At 36.5% G+C, this 12,665-nt stretch overlaps 1 protein-coding gene across 8 annotated transcripts in view; it reads left to right on the forward strand.

The window, feature by feature from the left end:
* Positions 1–12,665, forward strand: part of pdlim7 (PDZ and LIM domain 7) — a 112,692-nt gene that overhangs the window by 79,502 nt on the left and 20,525 nt on the right. For all 8 annotated transcript variants that reach the window (XM_052013763.1, XM_052013769.1, XM_052013764.1 and 5 more), the window contains one exon: positions 10,331–10,410. In XM_052013763.1, the coding sequence (XP_051869723.1) occupies positions 10,331–10,410 (80 nt within the window). The remainder of the gene's footprint in view (positions 1–10,330; positions 10,411–12,665) is intronic.

A 12,665-nucleotide genomic window follows, 5' to 3' on the forward strand; every position in this document is an offset into this window, starting at 1 on the left:
CTATCAGCTTCTCCTTCTCAAACTTGAAACTGAACTCAATCATATTGTGATCACTGGTTCCCAGTGGTTCCTTTACCTTTAGTTCCCTAATCACCTCCGGTTCATTACACAGCACCCAATCCAAAACAGCCGATCCCCTGGTGGGCTCTTCAACAAGTTGCTCCAGAAAAACGTCCCGTAGACATGCCACAAACTCACTCTCCTGAGTTCTACTGCCTTGCTGGATTTCCCAGTCCACCTTCCTGTTAAAATCCCCCATAATTATCTTAATGTTGTCACTCTGGCATGCTTTTTCTATCTCAAACTGCAACTTATCGTCCACTTCCTGACCGCTATTAGGGGGCCTATATATGACTGCTACTATTCTTTTATCCTTGCTATTTCTTAGCTCCACCCATAGGGATTCCACCTCCTCTGACCCAATGTCCTTCCTTTCTATTGATTTTATATCACTACTAACCATCATGGCCACACCTCCCCCTCTGCCTACCCGCCTATCCTTCCTATACACTGTGTACCCGTGGACATTCAGTTCCCAATCGCATCCATCATAAAGCCATGACTCGGTGATTGCCACAATGTCGTATTCATTAACCTGTAGTTGTGCCACTAGGTCATCTACTTTATTCCTAATGCTACGTGCATTTAAATATAGTACGTTTAGTCCGGTATCTGCTATTGATTTTGTTGTACTTCTATTGTTCAGCAGATTATCCTGACTTTCCACCTGTCTATCCTTCTTACCATCTTCACTACATACTATCTTGGACATGTTCCTATATACCTCATCCCCTATCCTAACATCCTGATTTGTTGTACTTCTATTATTCAGCAAATTATCCTGACTTCTCACCTGCCTGTCCTTCTTGCCATCCTCATTGGACTTGTTTCTATAAACTTCCTCCCTTACCTTAGTATCTTGTAACCTAACATCCTGGTTTCTATCCCCCGCCAGATCAGTTTAAACCCTCCCCTACAACCAAATCAAACATTTCCGCCAGGATATTGGACCCTTTGGAGTTTAGGTGCAACCCATCCTTAGCGAATAGGTCATGCCTCCCCCAAAAAAGGTCCCAATTATCCAAAAATCTGAAGCCCTGCCCCCTGCACCGGTCACTCAGCCACGCATCCATCTGCCAGAGCTTTCTATTCTTCCTATCATTGACACGTGGCACAGGTAGTAATCCTGAGATTACTACCCTTGAGGTCCTACTTCTCAACCTTCTCCCTAATGCCTTGTATTCCTCCTTCAGGACCTCTTCTCTTTTTCTACCTATGTCATTGGTACCTACATGTACCAAGACTTCTGGCTGCTCACCCTCTCCCCTCAGAATATTCTGGACCCGATCCGTGATATCCTGTACCCTGGCACCAGGGAGGCAACACACCATCTGAGACTCATTGTCGGTATCGCAGAATCTGCTATCCGTACCCCTTACTATAGAATCCCCAATAACCACTGCATTTCGCTTCCTCCGCTGGACCACAGTACCAGGTAAACCCTTATTCTTCTGAACTACACTGAGAGTAGGGCTAACCTGTTCAACATCTCCATACGTCAACCCCTTCATCCCAGGAATCGATCTATTGAAACTTTTCTGAATTCCCTCCAATCCAGGTATTTCCTTAAGCATAGAGATCAAATTTGTATGCAGTAGCCTAGAAGTGGTTATTCCGGTGATCTGAAAGCTGCATTTAAACTTCCCTACTTTAATACTCCTTATCCCTTGCAATGAAAGCCAACATTCCATTAGTCTTCCCAATTACTTGCTGCTCCTGCATGTCAGCTCTTTGCTTTTCATATACAAGGACCCTCAGATCCCCTTCGACCATAGCATTTTTAGTCTTGCTCTATTTAAGTAATCAATTTTTTTATTCCACCTTCCGACGTGGATAACCTAACATTTTCCCACATTATACTCCACCTGTCAGTTTCTTGCGCACTCAATTAATCAATATCCTTTTGCAGGCTCTTCGCATCCTGCTCACAACCTACAGATCCACCTATCTCCACATCATTAGCAAATTTGGCTACAGTGCACTTCGTCCCTTCATCTAAGTCATTTAGTATAGATTGTAGACTGTTCAAGCCCCAGTACCTATCCCGGTGGACAATATTAATTGCCAATCTGCAAATGGCTCCTTTTTATCCCGACTCTGTTTTGTTAGCCACTCCGCTGTCCTTGCCAATATATTAACTCCAAACCGGTGCACTATTGTGCTATTATCTTTGATGCAAAACCTTTCCGAATGCCTTCTGGAAATCCAAATTCATCACATCTACTGGTTTCCATTTATCAACTCTGCTGTTACATCCACAAAGAACTCTAACAAATTTATCAAACTCTGTTTCCCTTTCATAACTCTTTAATAATGTATTTCAGCATGATATATGTGTGGTTAACTAGCCTATAATTTCCTGCTTTCAAACCCTCTATTGAATAGTCATACTTCATGAGCTGTCTTTATTTTCCTTTTGAGTCACTGGAAAGGCAAATAAAACAGGCTGTTCAACGGGCAACTAATTTGATAGTGACTGTTTATCAGCTGTTGTATTTTCTACCAATGTAGAATTAAAGCCTTGTTTAAAATTGGATTTGATATTTTTGTGTCTTTTCCTAGTCTGCATCAGCAAAAGCTGCTGAGTAATAGCCAAGGTTAAGGTGTTTAAAAAAATTATTGAAAAAGATTGTTGAAGTATGTCACATATAATTCATCAAGTCCTGTACAACTGAAAGCCAAATGCCCAAGCTGGAATAGCAGGCAGATTCAAAACAAAATAATCACCCTATCACAAGCAATGAATCAAAAATTTGGAAAGTAATGGTAATTTTGGGATGAAAATTTTGATTTGTGTTTATCTACACTGTATGTATCATAAAAACAGACACTCATGAGAATGAAAATGGAAGTGGGGCAAGGGCTAAGGTATACCTAGGGTGGTTGGGATGCTGGAGGCTCATCCAATGCCATATTCAGGTGGAGGTCAAAATGTGCAAGCAGCCCTAGTGTAACCAACATAAAGCTACTATACAATGTGGATTGTAAAAATTCTTTAGTTTTAACAATTGTGTAGCGATGATTTGAAACTGCTTTGTGTAAGCTTCATTCAGTTGTGCCAAGTATTCAAGGATTAAGCAGTAGTCCTTGAAGTGTCTGTTAAAGCATTGATTTAAAAAGCTTTAAAAAAATCTTTTGTTGCTATTTTCTGTGGAAGAGAAGGATCAAGAGTGCTCCTTTTATGATCCATAAAAATACTGTGGTTACCCAGGTTGAGGAAGCAACCAGTTTTGTGGTGAAACATTGTAAATCATAAAGATAATGTGCTCCATTTGTGTGCCCACACACTCTCTCAAAGTATGAATTCAGAGTTATTCTGAAATGGTAAGGTTTTAAACTTGTCCCCCTTCCTAACTTAAGCTGCTTCATCATAAAGTTTCACCAAATGTATTTTTCTGCTTCAGCCCATTCATAACTCATGTTTTCTGAACATTAATACTGTTGGCTGTTTCAGAAGCAAATTTAATGTTTCACAACTAGATGTACTTTCTAGATTTTTCTGACCAACTATAAAATGTGCTATCATTCTTAGATGAATTTAATTCTGGAATGGTTTTATCTTGGTGTATAGTCCAGCATTTTGTTTTAAAAATAGATTGGCTTTGCTTTCTTTAAAATAATCTATTAAGTAGTACAGCGTCAGAACTATCCTGAGCTTATCCTTAGAAGTCAGGTGACTGTGACCCCAATGTAGGATTTAGATTGAAAACTAAGTTTTGAAAAAAATGTTGAGGCATTTTATTAACCTTCTGTATCAGTCCTTTTTACATTTTCCTTTCTTTTTCTTCTCATCTTTCTCTTATCCTCTGCAGAGAAAAGTTTATCACCGAACTGCAGAGCCCACGTTATACAAGATTGCGTGATTGGCATCATGAAAGATCTGCTCACTCTCTTAATATAAAAACTTGAACTGAAGTAAAGTGTAATTGCTGATAGCTTGCTATCTCTTAAATCATTTGTCTAGACATTTATTTCTGAACTGAACATCTCATTTCTCTTATGTCTGAGCATTCTCTTGCAATACAATATTCATTATATATAAAACATAAAAAGATTTGATTGTTGTGGAGATTTCAATTTGTTAGTCAGCATGTTTTTGTTTAAAATTGAATTATTATATAACATCATTTGCAAAATGAACAGTTAAGCATGATTTAAATTAAACAGAATTCTTCTAGAACTTACTAAGCTAAAGTTGAGCCAGTTTTCTTTAGGTTGCAGATGTAAGGTCTAGATGTAGTAGTACATAAATCAACCAAGTTAAATTTAGTCTGAAGCTTTTCACCTGCCAAGAGAATCTGAAATGGTTAGTCCTAAATTGTGGGAGCATAAAATGTCATTGGGCAAAGCTTCACACTTGAGTCAAGTTTAATGATTGTAAAACCAGGTACAGGGAAACTGTTGCATATGTTTGTAACATAGCATTAATGCACTGTGTACAAATTTATATATACTGGTTTGCCTTGAGAAAATATTTTAATAAAGGTTCCTGAATTAACTGTTTCTCCATTTGATTTCTATATCTGTGCCTATCCAAATCTATTAAAAGTTGGCACACTTTGGATAGCAAAATTTGCATACCCATATTCGGTGTATTCCTAGTGCAAAGATTTATGTGAGCATGTTAAGCCCTCAGTTTGTTGCAGGTAAGAAAAGTTGCTGTTGTCAGAATCCCTAAACCAAATGACACCTGTTTGCAAATTAGAAATGTAACTGCTGTTGCAACTAGATAGCTACTCCAAAGTAGAAGAAGATTTCTTTATGAAGAGTGGTAAATCTTTTTTTTTCCAGTGGTTAACCATATTTTTTTTGTTTAACCATTACTCAAGTGAGTATCCAAACTGGTAAACCTTTTGAAATTAGGCATATTTCAAATTCTTGATCAATCATTGCTACATTTGCTCTAATTATTTAGTTAGCAGTCTCTGAATAAATAGTGTCATTATTGATACAACATTAAACACTTCCTGGCCATGCAAAGAGTGGCAAAGGATAAGGTTATCAACTCCAGATAAAACTGTTTGAATGCATTCCTTTTTTCATATAAAAATTCGATCTCAAATTTACTTGTATATATCATAACGATTGGGTCCCTATAGTCCAAAGATGTTGCTTGCACATTGTAGTCTATAGTGTGCCCAAAAGGGTGAAGGTGGCAAAGACTAGAAAAGATGCCTTAAGGTTAGGATGGCAAAAGGCGATGGAAACTAGCAGCAGACTGAATCAAAACTCTAGCTTCAACTTGTGCAGTTTACTGCATCATCTTTAAAAAAAATGAATAAAGTATTGCGGATAATGAGGGCACTCTGATAAGCTGGCAGGCAGTCCTCCATTCTCATGGCTCTGCCTTGACCTGAACTGCTTTCTTTAATGTAATATAATGTTGGAAATGCAGAACTGAATATTCATGCTTGGAGATGGAACATGTTACTGAAGTATTTATTGGGTCTTGATCTCAAATATGACTGTGGAAATGGCTGGAAGCTGAGTATGGCAACAACTGCACTCTCTGAATGAATGAAGGGATAGACTTTAGATTTAAGCAAACTCTTGAGATTATCTCCTGTATACCCTGGCATTACTGTTGACTCGGTAATTGCCCACAACAGTGCAAACAAGAGGAGGTGAATAAAAGGAGAAAGGTCACAATCAGTCACTTCTTTCTTGCTGGCGGTTGGGTAGGTTAATTTGGCTGTGTTTGCATTAAATTCTTCCTGAAGCCACATGCATTATAAGTAATTTCCCCTCTGCATATCATTATCATTATATCCAAAATTACACAACACTAAGTTGTAGTACCTACTTTATGCACCATTTTTATATTGATATCTCCTATTTAGCAACATTAATTATTCATCCTTCTGCTTTCCTATAAGTGCCTGCCTTCTGTGTGTCCTTGCCTAAAGGTGGTCCTGTACATTTCTGTTTATGACTATGGAATGCTGTTTATTTGCAGTAGAGGAGTTCAGGGGGCCTGGAAAGATAATCCTGGGCATCTCTGAGCCTTGGAGGGCTGGTTTTGGGCTGGTTTTAGACTGTACCCTATGTCTATGAGCAGCAACATTCTGGGTGAGCTGGCTTATGGGCACATGGTTCATGTAGGAGGACAATTTCTTTTCAGGTATGGGAAGAAAATATGGTTGCCCTGAGAGGGTTGCATATTTGTGATTTGTGCAGCCACTGCCAATCCCCAGATTTGATGTATTAATGATTTTAGTAATCAGCTGATAAATGAATTACAGGTGCCCAAAGGGGTGGGATAATAGTACAAAAGCTTGTACCCTTTCATACAGTTCCTCCTCTAATTTATTTTGCATGTCTTGACTGGGGGGAAAAAATGACAATGCAATATTGTCCAATCTACTGCACAAAAAACACAAGAAATTTGAATGTAGCTCAAGAATGCTCACTTCGGTTGCACCCATTTCTGCACCACTCCTGAATTTTCTCAGTCTTTCGCATTGATTTTTTTTTCAACCGGCTTTTCCTGTAGCACTGTTGTTTCCTTTCCTGCACCCGGTTTATAAAAATGAAAGTGGACAGTGTCTTAAGACTAGGGGGAAGCTTTTGTCCCAGTTTCTCTTATCAAAACATTATCAAACCATTTTCAATCCTCAGCTTAACCTTCTCTACTCTGAGAATAACCTTAGTTTCTGCAAGACCCATTGAAGAAAGAAAGGAATATTGTGTGGTCCCTATATTTAACAAAATAAAGGAAGCAATCTCGATTGAAACCTTTTTTTCAAAGTGACAATTGATAATTAGATCCCAAATATATAAAACATTAATTTGGAGTGAAATTAGAACCTTAATATCTCAACTTTGTATTTGGGTGTTATCACATTAAAGAACCTTGTTAAATATGAATTCTACTTGATTTAATTCAGATGCTTTGTTGGATTCATATCACAAGCTTTTAATGGATTTAAAACTGGAGGTTTAAAGTAGTCAAATGTTATTTGATTTTAACCTCTGTAAATTAGTTGATTATAGGTGTACTGGATTAATGACTGTGATGCACATTTCCTCTTCCACATGAAAACAACTTTTCATTTCTTGTTCATCAGGCATTCCCTAATTGGAATCCAAACACCTTCCAGACATCTGCTTAGTCTTTGTCAAGTGAATTGCAGAGAAAAATGAGATTGTAGAAGAGTGCAGGTTTTGCAATAAATTTAAGCAATGCCAGTGTCAAAATTTAAACGTGTCCTTTTTAGTCTTCTTTGTTATTTTTAAGTATTACATAATCACTTGGGTCCTAAATGTTGCATTATTCTAATCCAACATGTAGTTGTTTCTAAAGTGTTCTTGGAAGCAAAAGGACAATTATACTACCTAGTTTTCACACCAATGTTGTGATTTATTTTTGAGGCAGTTAGTAGGTTGGAGGAGAGAATAGAAGGAGCTGTCAAGTAGTTTATCAGATTAACAGCTTTAGTAGGAATGCAAAGAATTAAAATTAATCCCAGATGAAAAAATCCAAAATTATTCCTCTGGAGTTCAACAGAGCAATCTTAAGGAAAAGCTATACATTGCGATAGATAATGGCCAAAATAAAATACAAATCAAGATAATTGGACCTACACTGAGGAGAAAACAAACACATAGCATTGATTTTTAAAATAAAATAATTCAGAATATTCTTGTATTATTTAAGCAGGCTTGCTTTTAATTTTAAGCAAACACTTTTGAGCATATGTTTAGGTTGATGATTGTGTGTGCTACAGGCAAACTTTGAAATTAAATACATGGAAGGTCAGTATTGTAATTATTATATAAAAAAAATATTACAACTAAATATTTATTGTGTCCGTTACATGAAATCAATTTTACGATTTTCATTAGGATATTGGCCTCTGGGAAAACTAGTAACTACCAACTTCAAATGAAAAATTCAAATATAATAGTAAATTGACCTAACTAGTTTATTTAAATATATTCAACAACTTCGCTGTTCAAAAAATGAGGTACAACAGAAGTTAACTCTGGGTACACTTATACATTAAAAATAAATGTTCATCAAATTGAAGTATCACTAATCTATAAACCCTGACATTTTATATCATTCAGAGTTAATTGTGCCACCCTTGGTTACATTTAACTAGTCTATCAATTCTTTATTTAACAATATTTTATAACAAACATATAGTAGAAGGCATTACCTTGTCAGGTTTAAATCACACCGTGTATTTAGCCTCCAGCCTAGTGTACTGAAGCACAAAGAAATGACATTGTAAATTGACGTTGGCAAAGTGAGTATGCAGTGCTGTGAATTTGGTTATTACTTTCCAATACACTGCAACAGTAAGTTCTACTGTATTCATGTCAGGAAATGAAACTGAATTATATTTGTAGAATATGAAAGATGATGGAGCAGAAATCCCACACAAGGCAGGGGAATCTGTTTTCATCAGTTGAATTGTAGGTAAACATTATATTGTGCATACAACAGAGATGAACGATCAGAAGCAAAAGTACATGTTTATGTTTCAAATGAAGTCAGTTACAACTATGAATTGCAGCAAACCATATTGGTGTCCATTTCTTATGCAGTTAGACCAAGAAAGTGATACTGTCTGGTTGGTTGGATTTCGGTACCTATGGACCCTTGTACTACTCTCTCTGCACATAATTGTTTTAAGACTATAAGATATGAGAGAAGAATTGGGCCATTCCACCCATTGAGTCTGCTCCGCCATTCAATCATGGCTGATTTTTGTTTTTAACTGCCTTCTCCCCATAACCCCTATCCCCCTTATCAATCAAGAACCTATCAATCTCAGCTTTAAATACACCCAATGACTTGGCCTCCACCACCCTCTGTGTCAATGAATTTCACAGATTAACCACCCTCTGGTTGAAGAAATTCCTCCTCATCTCAGTTTTAAAGGGACGTCCCTTTTATCCTGAGGTTGTGCCGTCGGATCCTCGACTCTCCTATTAATGGAAACATACTCTGCACATCTACTCTATCCAGGCCTTTCAGTATTTGGTAGGTTTTAATGAGATCGCGCATCATCCTTCTGAACTCCATCGTGTACAGGCCCAGAGCCATTCAAACACCTCTCAAACATTAAGCCTTTCATTCCTTGGATCATTCTTATGAACCTCCTTTGGACCCTCTCCAGTATGAGCACATCCTTCCTTGGATACGGGCCCCAAAATTGCTCACAATATTCCAAATGTATTTTTTTTAATAAGACCTTCTGCTTTATAATCACAAATTCTAAATGACTTTGTTTGCGGGAGGTGGGGTGAGGAGTGGGTGTGTTTGGAGTCAGAATGAAATATGAAGATAGAAGATAGAAGGATAACATAGAAAATTTTAATACAAAAAAATTTACGTGATTGCTACCATCATTGTTCCTGCATTATTCTCAGGTTTATTCATTTTAATTTTCAAATAAAAGTGAAACTACAGATTGTTGACAAGTTATTACATAGAAGGTTTTTTCATTTTCCATCTCCTTGTGTCTTGATGCTTGATTCACACGGAAAAGTAGTTACAGATCTCGTCATACTGAGTTAGCTCATTTCAACCAGATGGACAGAAGAGGTAGCATGATTTATTTCAATAGTCTGGGTTGGTGGACAGTAAGAATTAACAAGGATAGCTGTTTGCTATTACTTCCCTGCTGTCATTTTTCATCTGTAACCTTGCTTTGTGACGTTACCCTCAGGAGAAGAGGAAACTAAATTGGTCAAAAGAGCCATATTAGATTTGTGTGTGTTATGGTAATATAAATAGTCAGTGTTATTGCATTTTTCTTCTGTTTACTGTCACAGCATATACCTTACTTGGTTTTGGTTCTCATAACTTTTTAAGTTTGCTTTGTCATCAACTCCTTTACATGCCTAATCTTCTTTCATTAAAATAGTAAGTATTTCTCTGGACAATCATAATGGTTGTATTTTCAATAAAAAGCCTCTGATATTTTTCCAGGTTCACTTTAAGTAAACCCATCTATTTAGCATTGCATAAGATATTTTCATATTGGTTTTTAAACCCCAAATTTAATAATTATGTATTTCAGTTCTGCCACAGTAATCCACTGTTTTATTGATGCATTATCAAGAAATAATTGATGGTGGTATTGAGTGTTATGTTATTAACGATACAATGTCTTCATCTCAGATTAAATTTACTGTCATTGCTCAGGTAATCCATTGATTTAAAATGTTCAATATATATGTGTAGACTTTTTGACCAAAATACTTATTGATTGTCTTATGACATGATCAGCATTGAGTTTTATTCTTGTCATTTTAGTCCTGGGATAGGTGCTGCAGAGAATACATTTGATCTAGCTTCTGCTCTTGAGCCCACCTCCAAGACCTTTGAAGATCCAGGTAATATTTTTGTGTTAGTAGATTATTTGCCCATTCTCAGGTTGATATTCTTCCAAGTATTTACTGCTTTAGTTTATATTCTGCCGTCAAAGTTGTGCAAATTTGCATGCAAATATAGACATCAAAATGTATTGGGAAAAAATGGAAATTGATGATGGCCAACCTGAGTATTTCGTCCATGGACCAATAAACCAAAATGATATTTTAAGCTTTTTGTCAGCACTAGACAGCAAGGTAAAAAGGATATTTGATTTTGTATATTGCCTGTCGTATCCTTTTAAGCAAGTTCCACAACACTTCACAGCCAATGAAGAGGTTCTTGAAATGTGGTCTCTTTTGTAACAAACTAATTACAAACACTGAGCTCCCACAAACACCAGTGTGACGGTGACTAGATTCTTCTTTAGTGAAATGCTAATTGAAAGATAAAAATTGACCAGAACTTTAAGGAATCAGATGACATCTTGGTTTAATGTCTCAGCTAAAAGGTGTGCCTTCCACTGTGATGTATTGCAGTAGAGTGTCAGCTGAGATTTGTGTGTTTAAATCATTGAGACATGACTTGAATGCAGAACCTGCTGACAATCTGCTGATGACCAGTTGTATCAAGTTTTAAACAGGTATTGTGGCAAGTAATGAGAAAGGGAAAAGAAGAACAAAAGGGAACATTGTTATAGGATGGAAAGCAAAAGAACTTTGAACGATTTAGCACAGGCTCTTCGACCCACAGTGTCTGTGTTGAACATGATGCCAATCGAAACTAATCTCATCTGCCTAAGTGCCTCTTAAATGAGACAGCTAAAGCAATTGTGCTGAAATAATTAAAGAGTGGTAAGGGGAAAAATTGAACAGAAGATGGGTCAAGAGCAGTTTTAAAAAGTAATGACAGTATCATTATCACCACTTTCCAAACAAAAACAGTGGGCATTATAACCTGAAGTAGTTGAACTCTATGTAAAGTCTACACAAGTTGAGCCATTCTTCTTTTGATTCTTTTGAGTTTCACTAAAATAGGGTAGGTTACCAAGACCTGCGTGGGAAATTTTTAAAGTCATCAGTCTTTAGCTCATCTTCCTGAATAACTGGTTAGCTGACAAAATATTGGATGCTTTTGGAACCAATTCTTGATGAGGATTGTGTCATTGCCCCATCTTGAAATCTGAAAACTTGAACATTAAAAACCAATATATAGCTCAAAGGAAAGCCCTGAATGAAGGCCCCTGTTTTTTCAAAGGTCCTGAATAAGTGATTCCTTTTCATTATATTTGATTTCAGATATCAATTACTAATTTGAATCAATTTTCCTGAATTTAATTATTTTCATGTGAATATTAATATCTGAAGGCTTAGTATGTGATGTACAAAATTCAGTAGTTAAAATGGCAGTGCACTGGGTGAAAGGGTTGCAGATATTTCCAATGGTATAGTAAGGAGGAGGTAGCAAAAGTACACAAAAACCATTATTTGATACTGAAGAATCTCTACTTTTCCCTTGAACACAAGTTTAAATTTTTGACTTTTTCTCTTCGTATATTGTTCTTGTGGCTTCTCTCGTCTAAGTTTATCCATGTTCTTGCTGATGTTGGTCCCATATCATTTTAAATGGGTCATTGTTGTTTTTGTTTTTTTTTCTTTTTGCTTTATTCTATGGCATTCTGTATTTCAGGAAACTCATGGGCAATCCCTTCACTCCCTTTATCATTGATACCTTACTTTTATTAAACGAAGTACCCAGGATATTTTTTTCTACATTATTTTAGCCACAGCTGTTGTTTGTCTTTCCATGAGGTTCTTCTTGTTGTTTTATCTCAGCAGGCTAACTCTGATACTAAACACTTGACTGTTCTGTTTTTTAAAAAATGCATAAAATGCATTGTATTGTAACAGCACATTTTTTTTTTGCTGATTCCCAATTTATTTTCTCTTTGCGTTGTAAAACTATGAATAATGTAATATTCAAATAGGTCAAAGTATTTTATGTAGTTACCTTCGTAATTATTTTCTTTAGCAGCTATAGAATGTGTCTGGCTTCTCAGCATTTCCGCTCAGGCACCATTTCTTTGAAGAGTCTAAATGAAACCTATGGATATGAATGGCAGGGGCTATAATATCTCCAAATGGCAACCAGGGCGCTTTGAACTTGAGTAACTGTTTAATTCAAAAACATGTGCTAAACATATTTGAACAAAATGTACATGTTTATATTTAATTGCTTGCCTTGGCTCCTTTTGCAAGTGAACCAGAAATACTGTATT

Source organism: Pristis pectinata, chromosome 4 (assembly GCF_009764475.1).
Source record: "Pristis pectinata isolate sPriPec2 chromosome 4, sPriPec2.1.pri, whole genome shotgun sequence".
Taxonomy (NCBI): Eukaryota; Metazoa; Chordata; class Chondrichthyes; order Rhinopristiformes; family Pristidae; genus Pristis; species Pristis pectinata.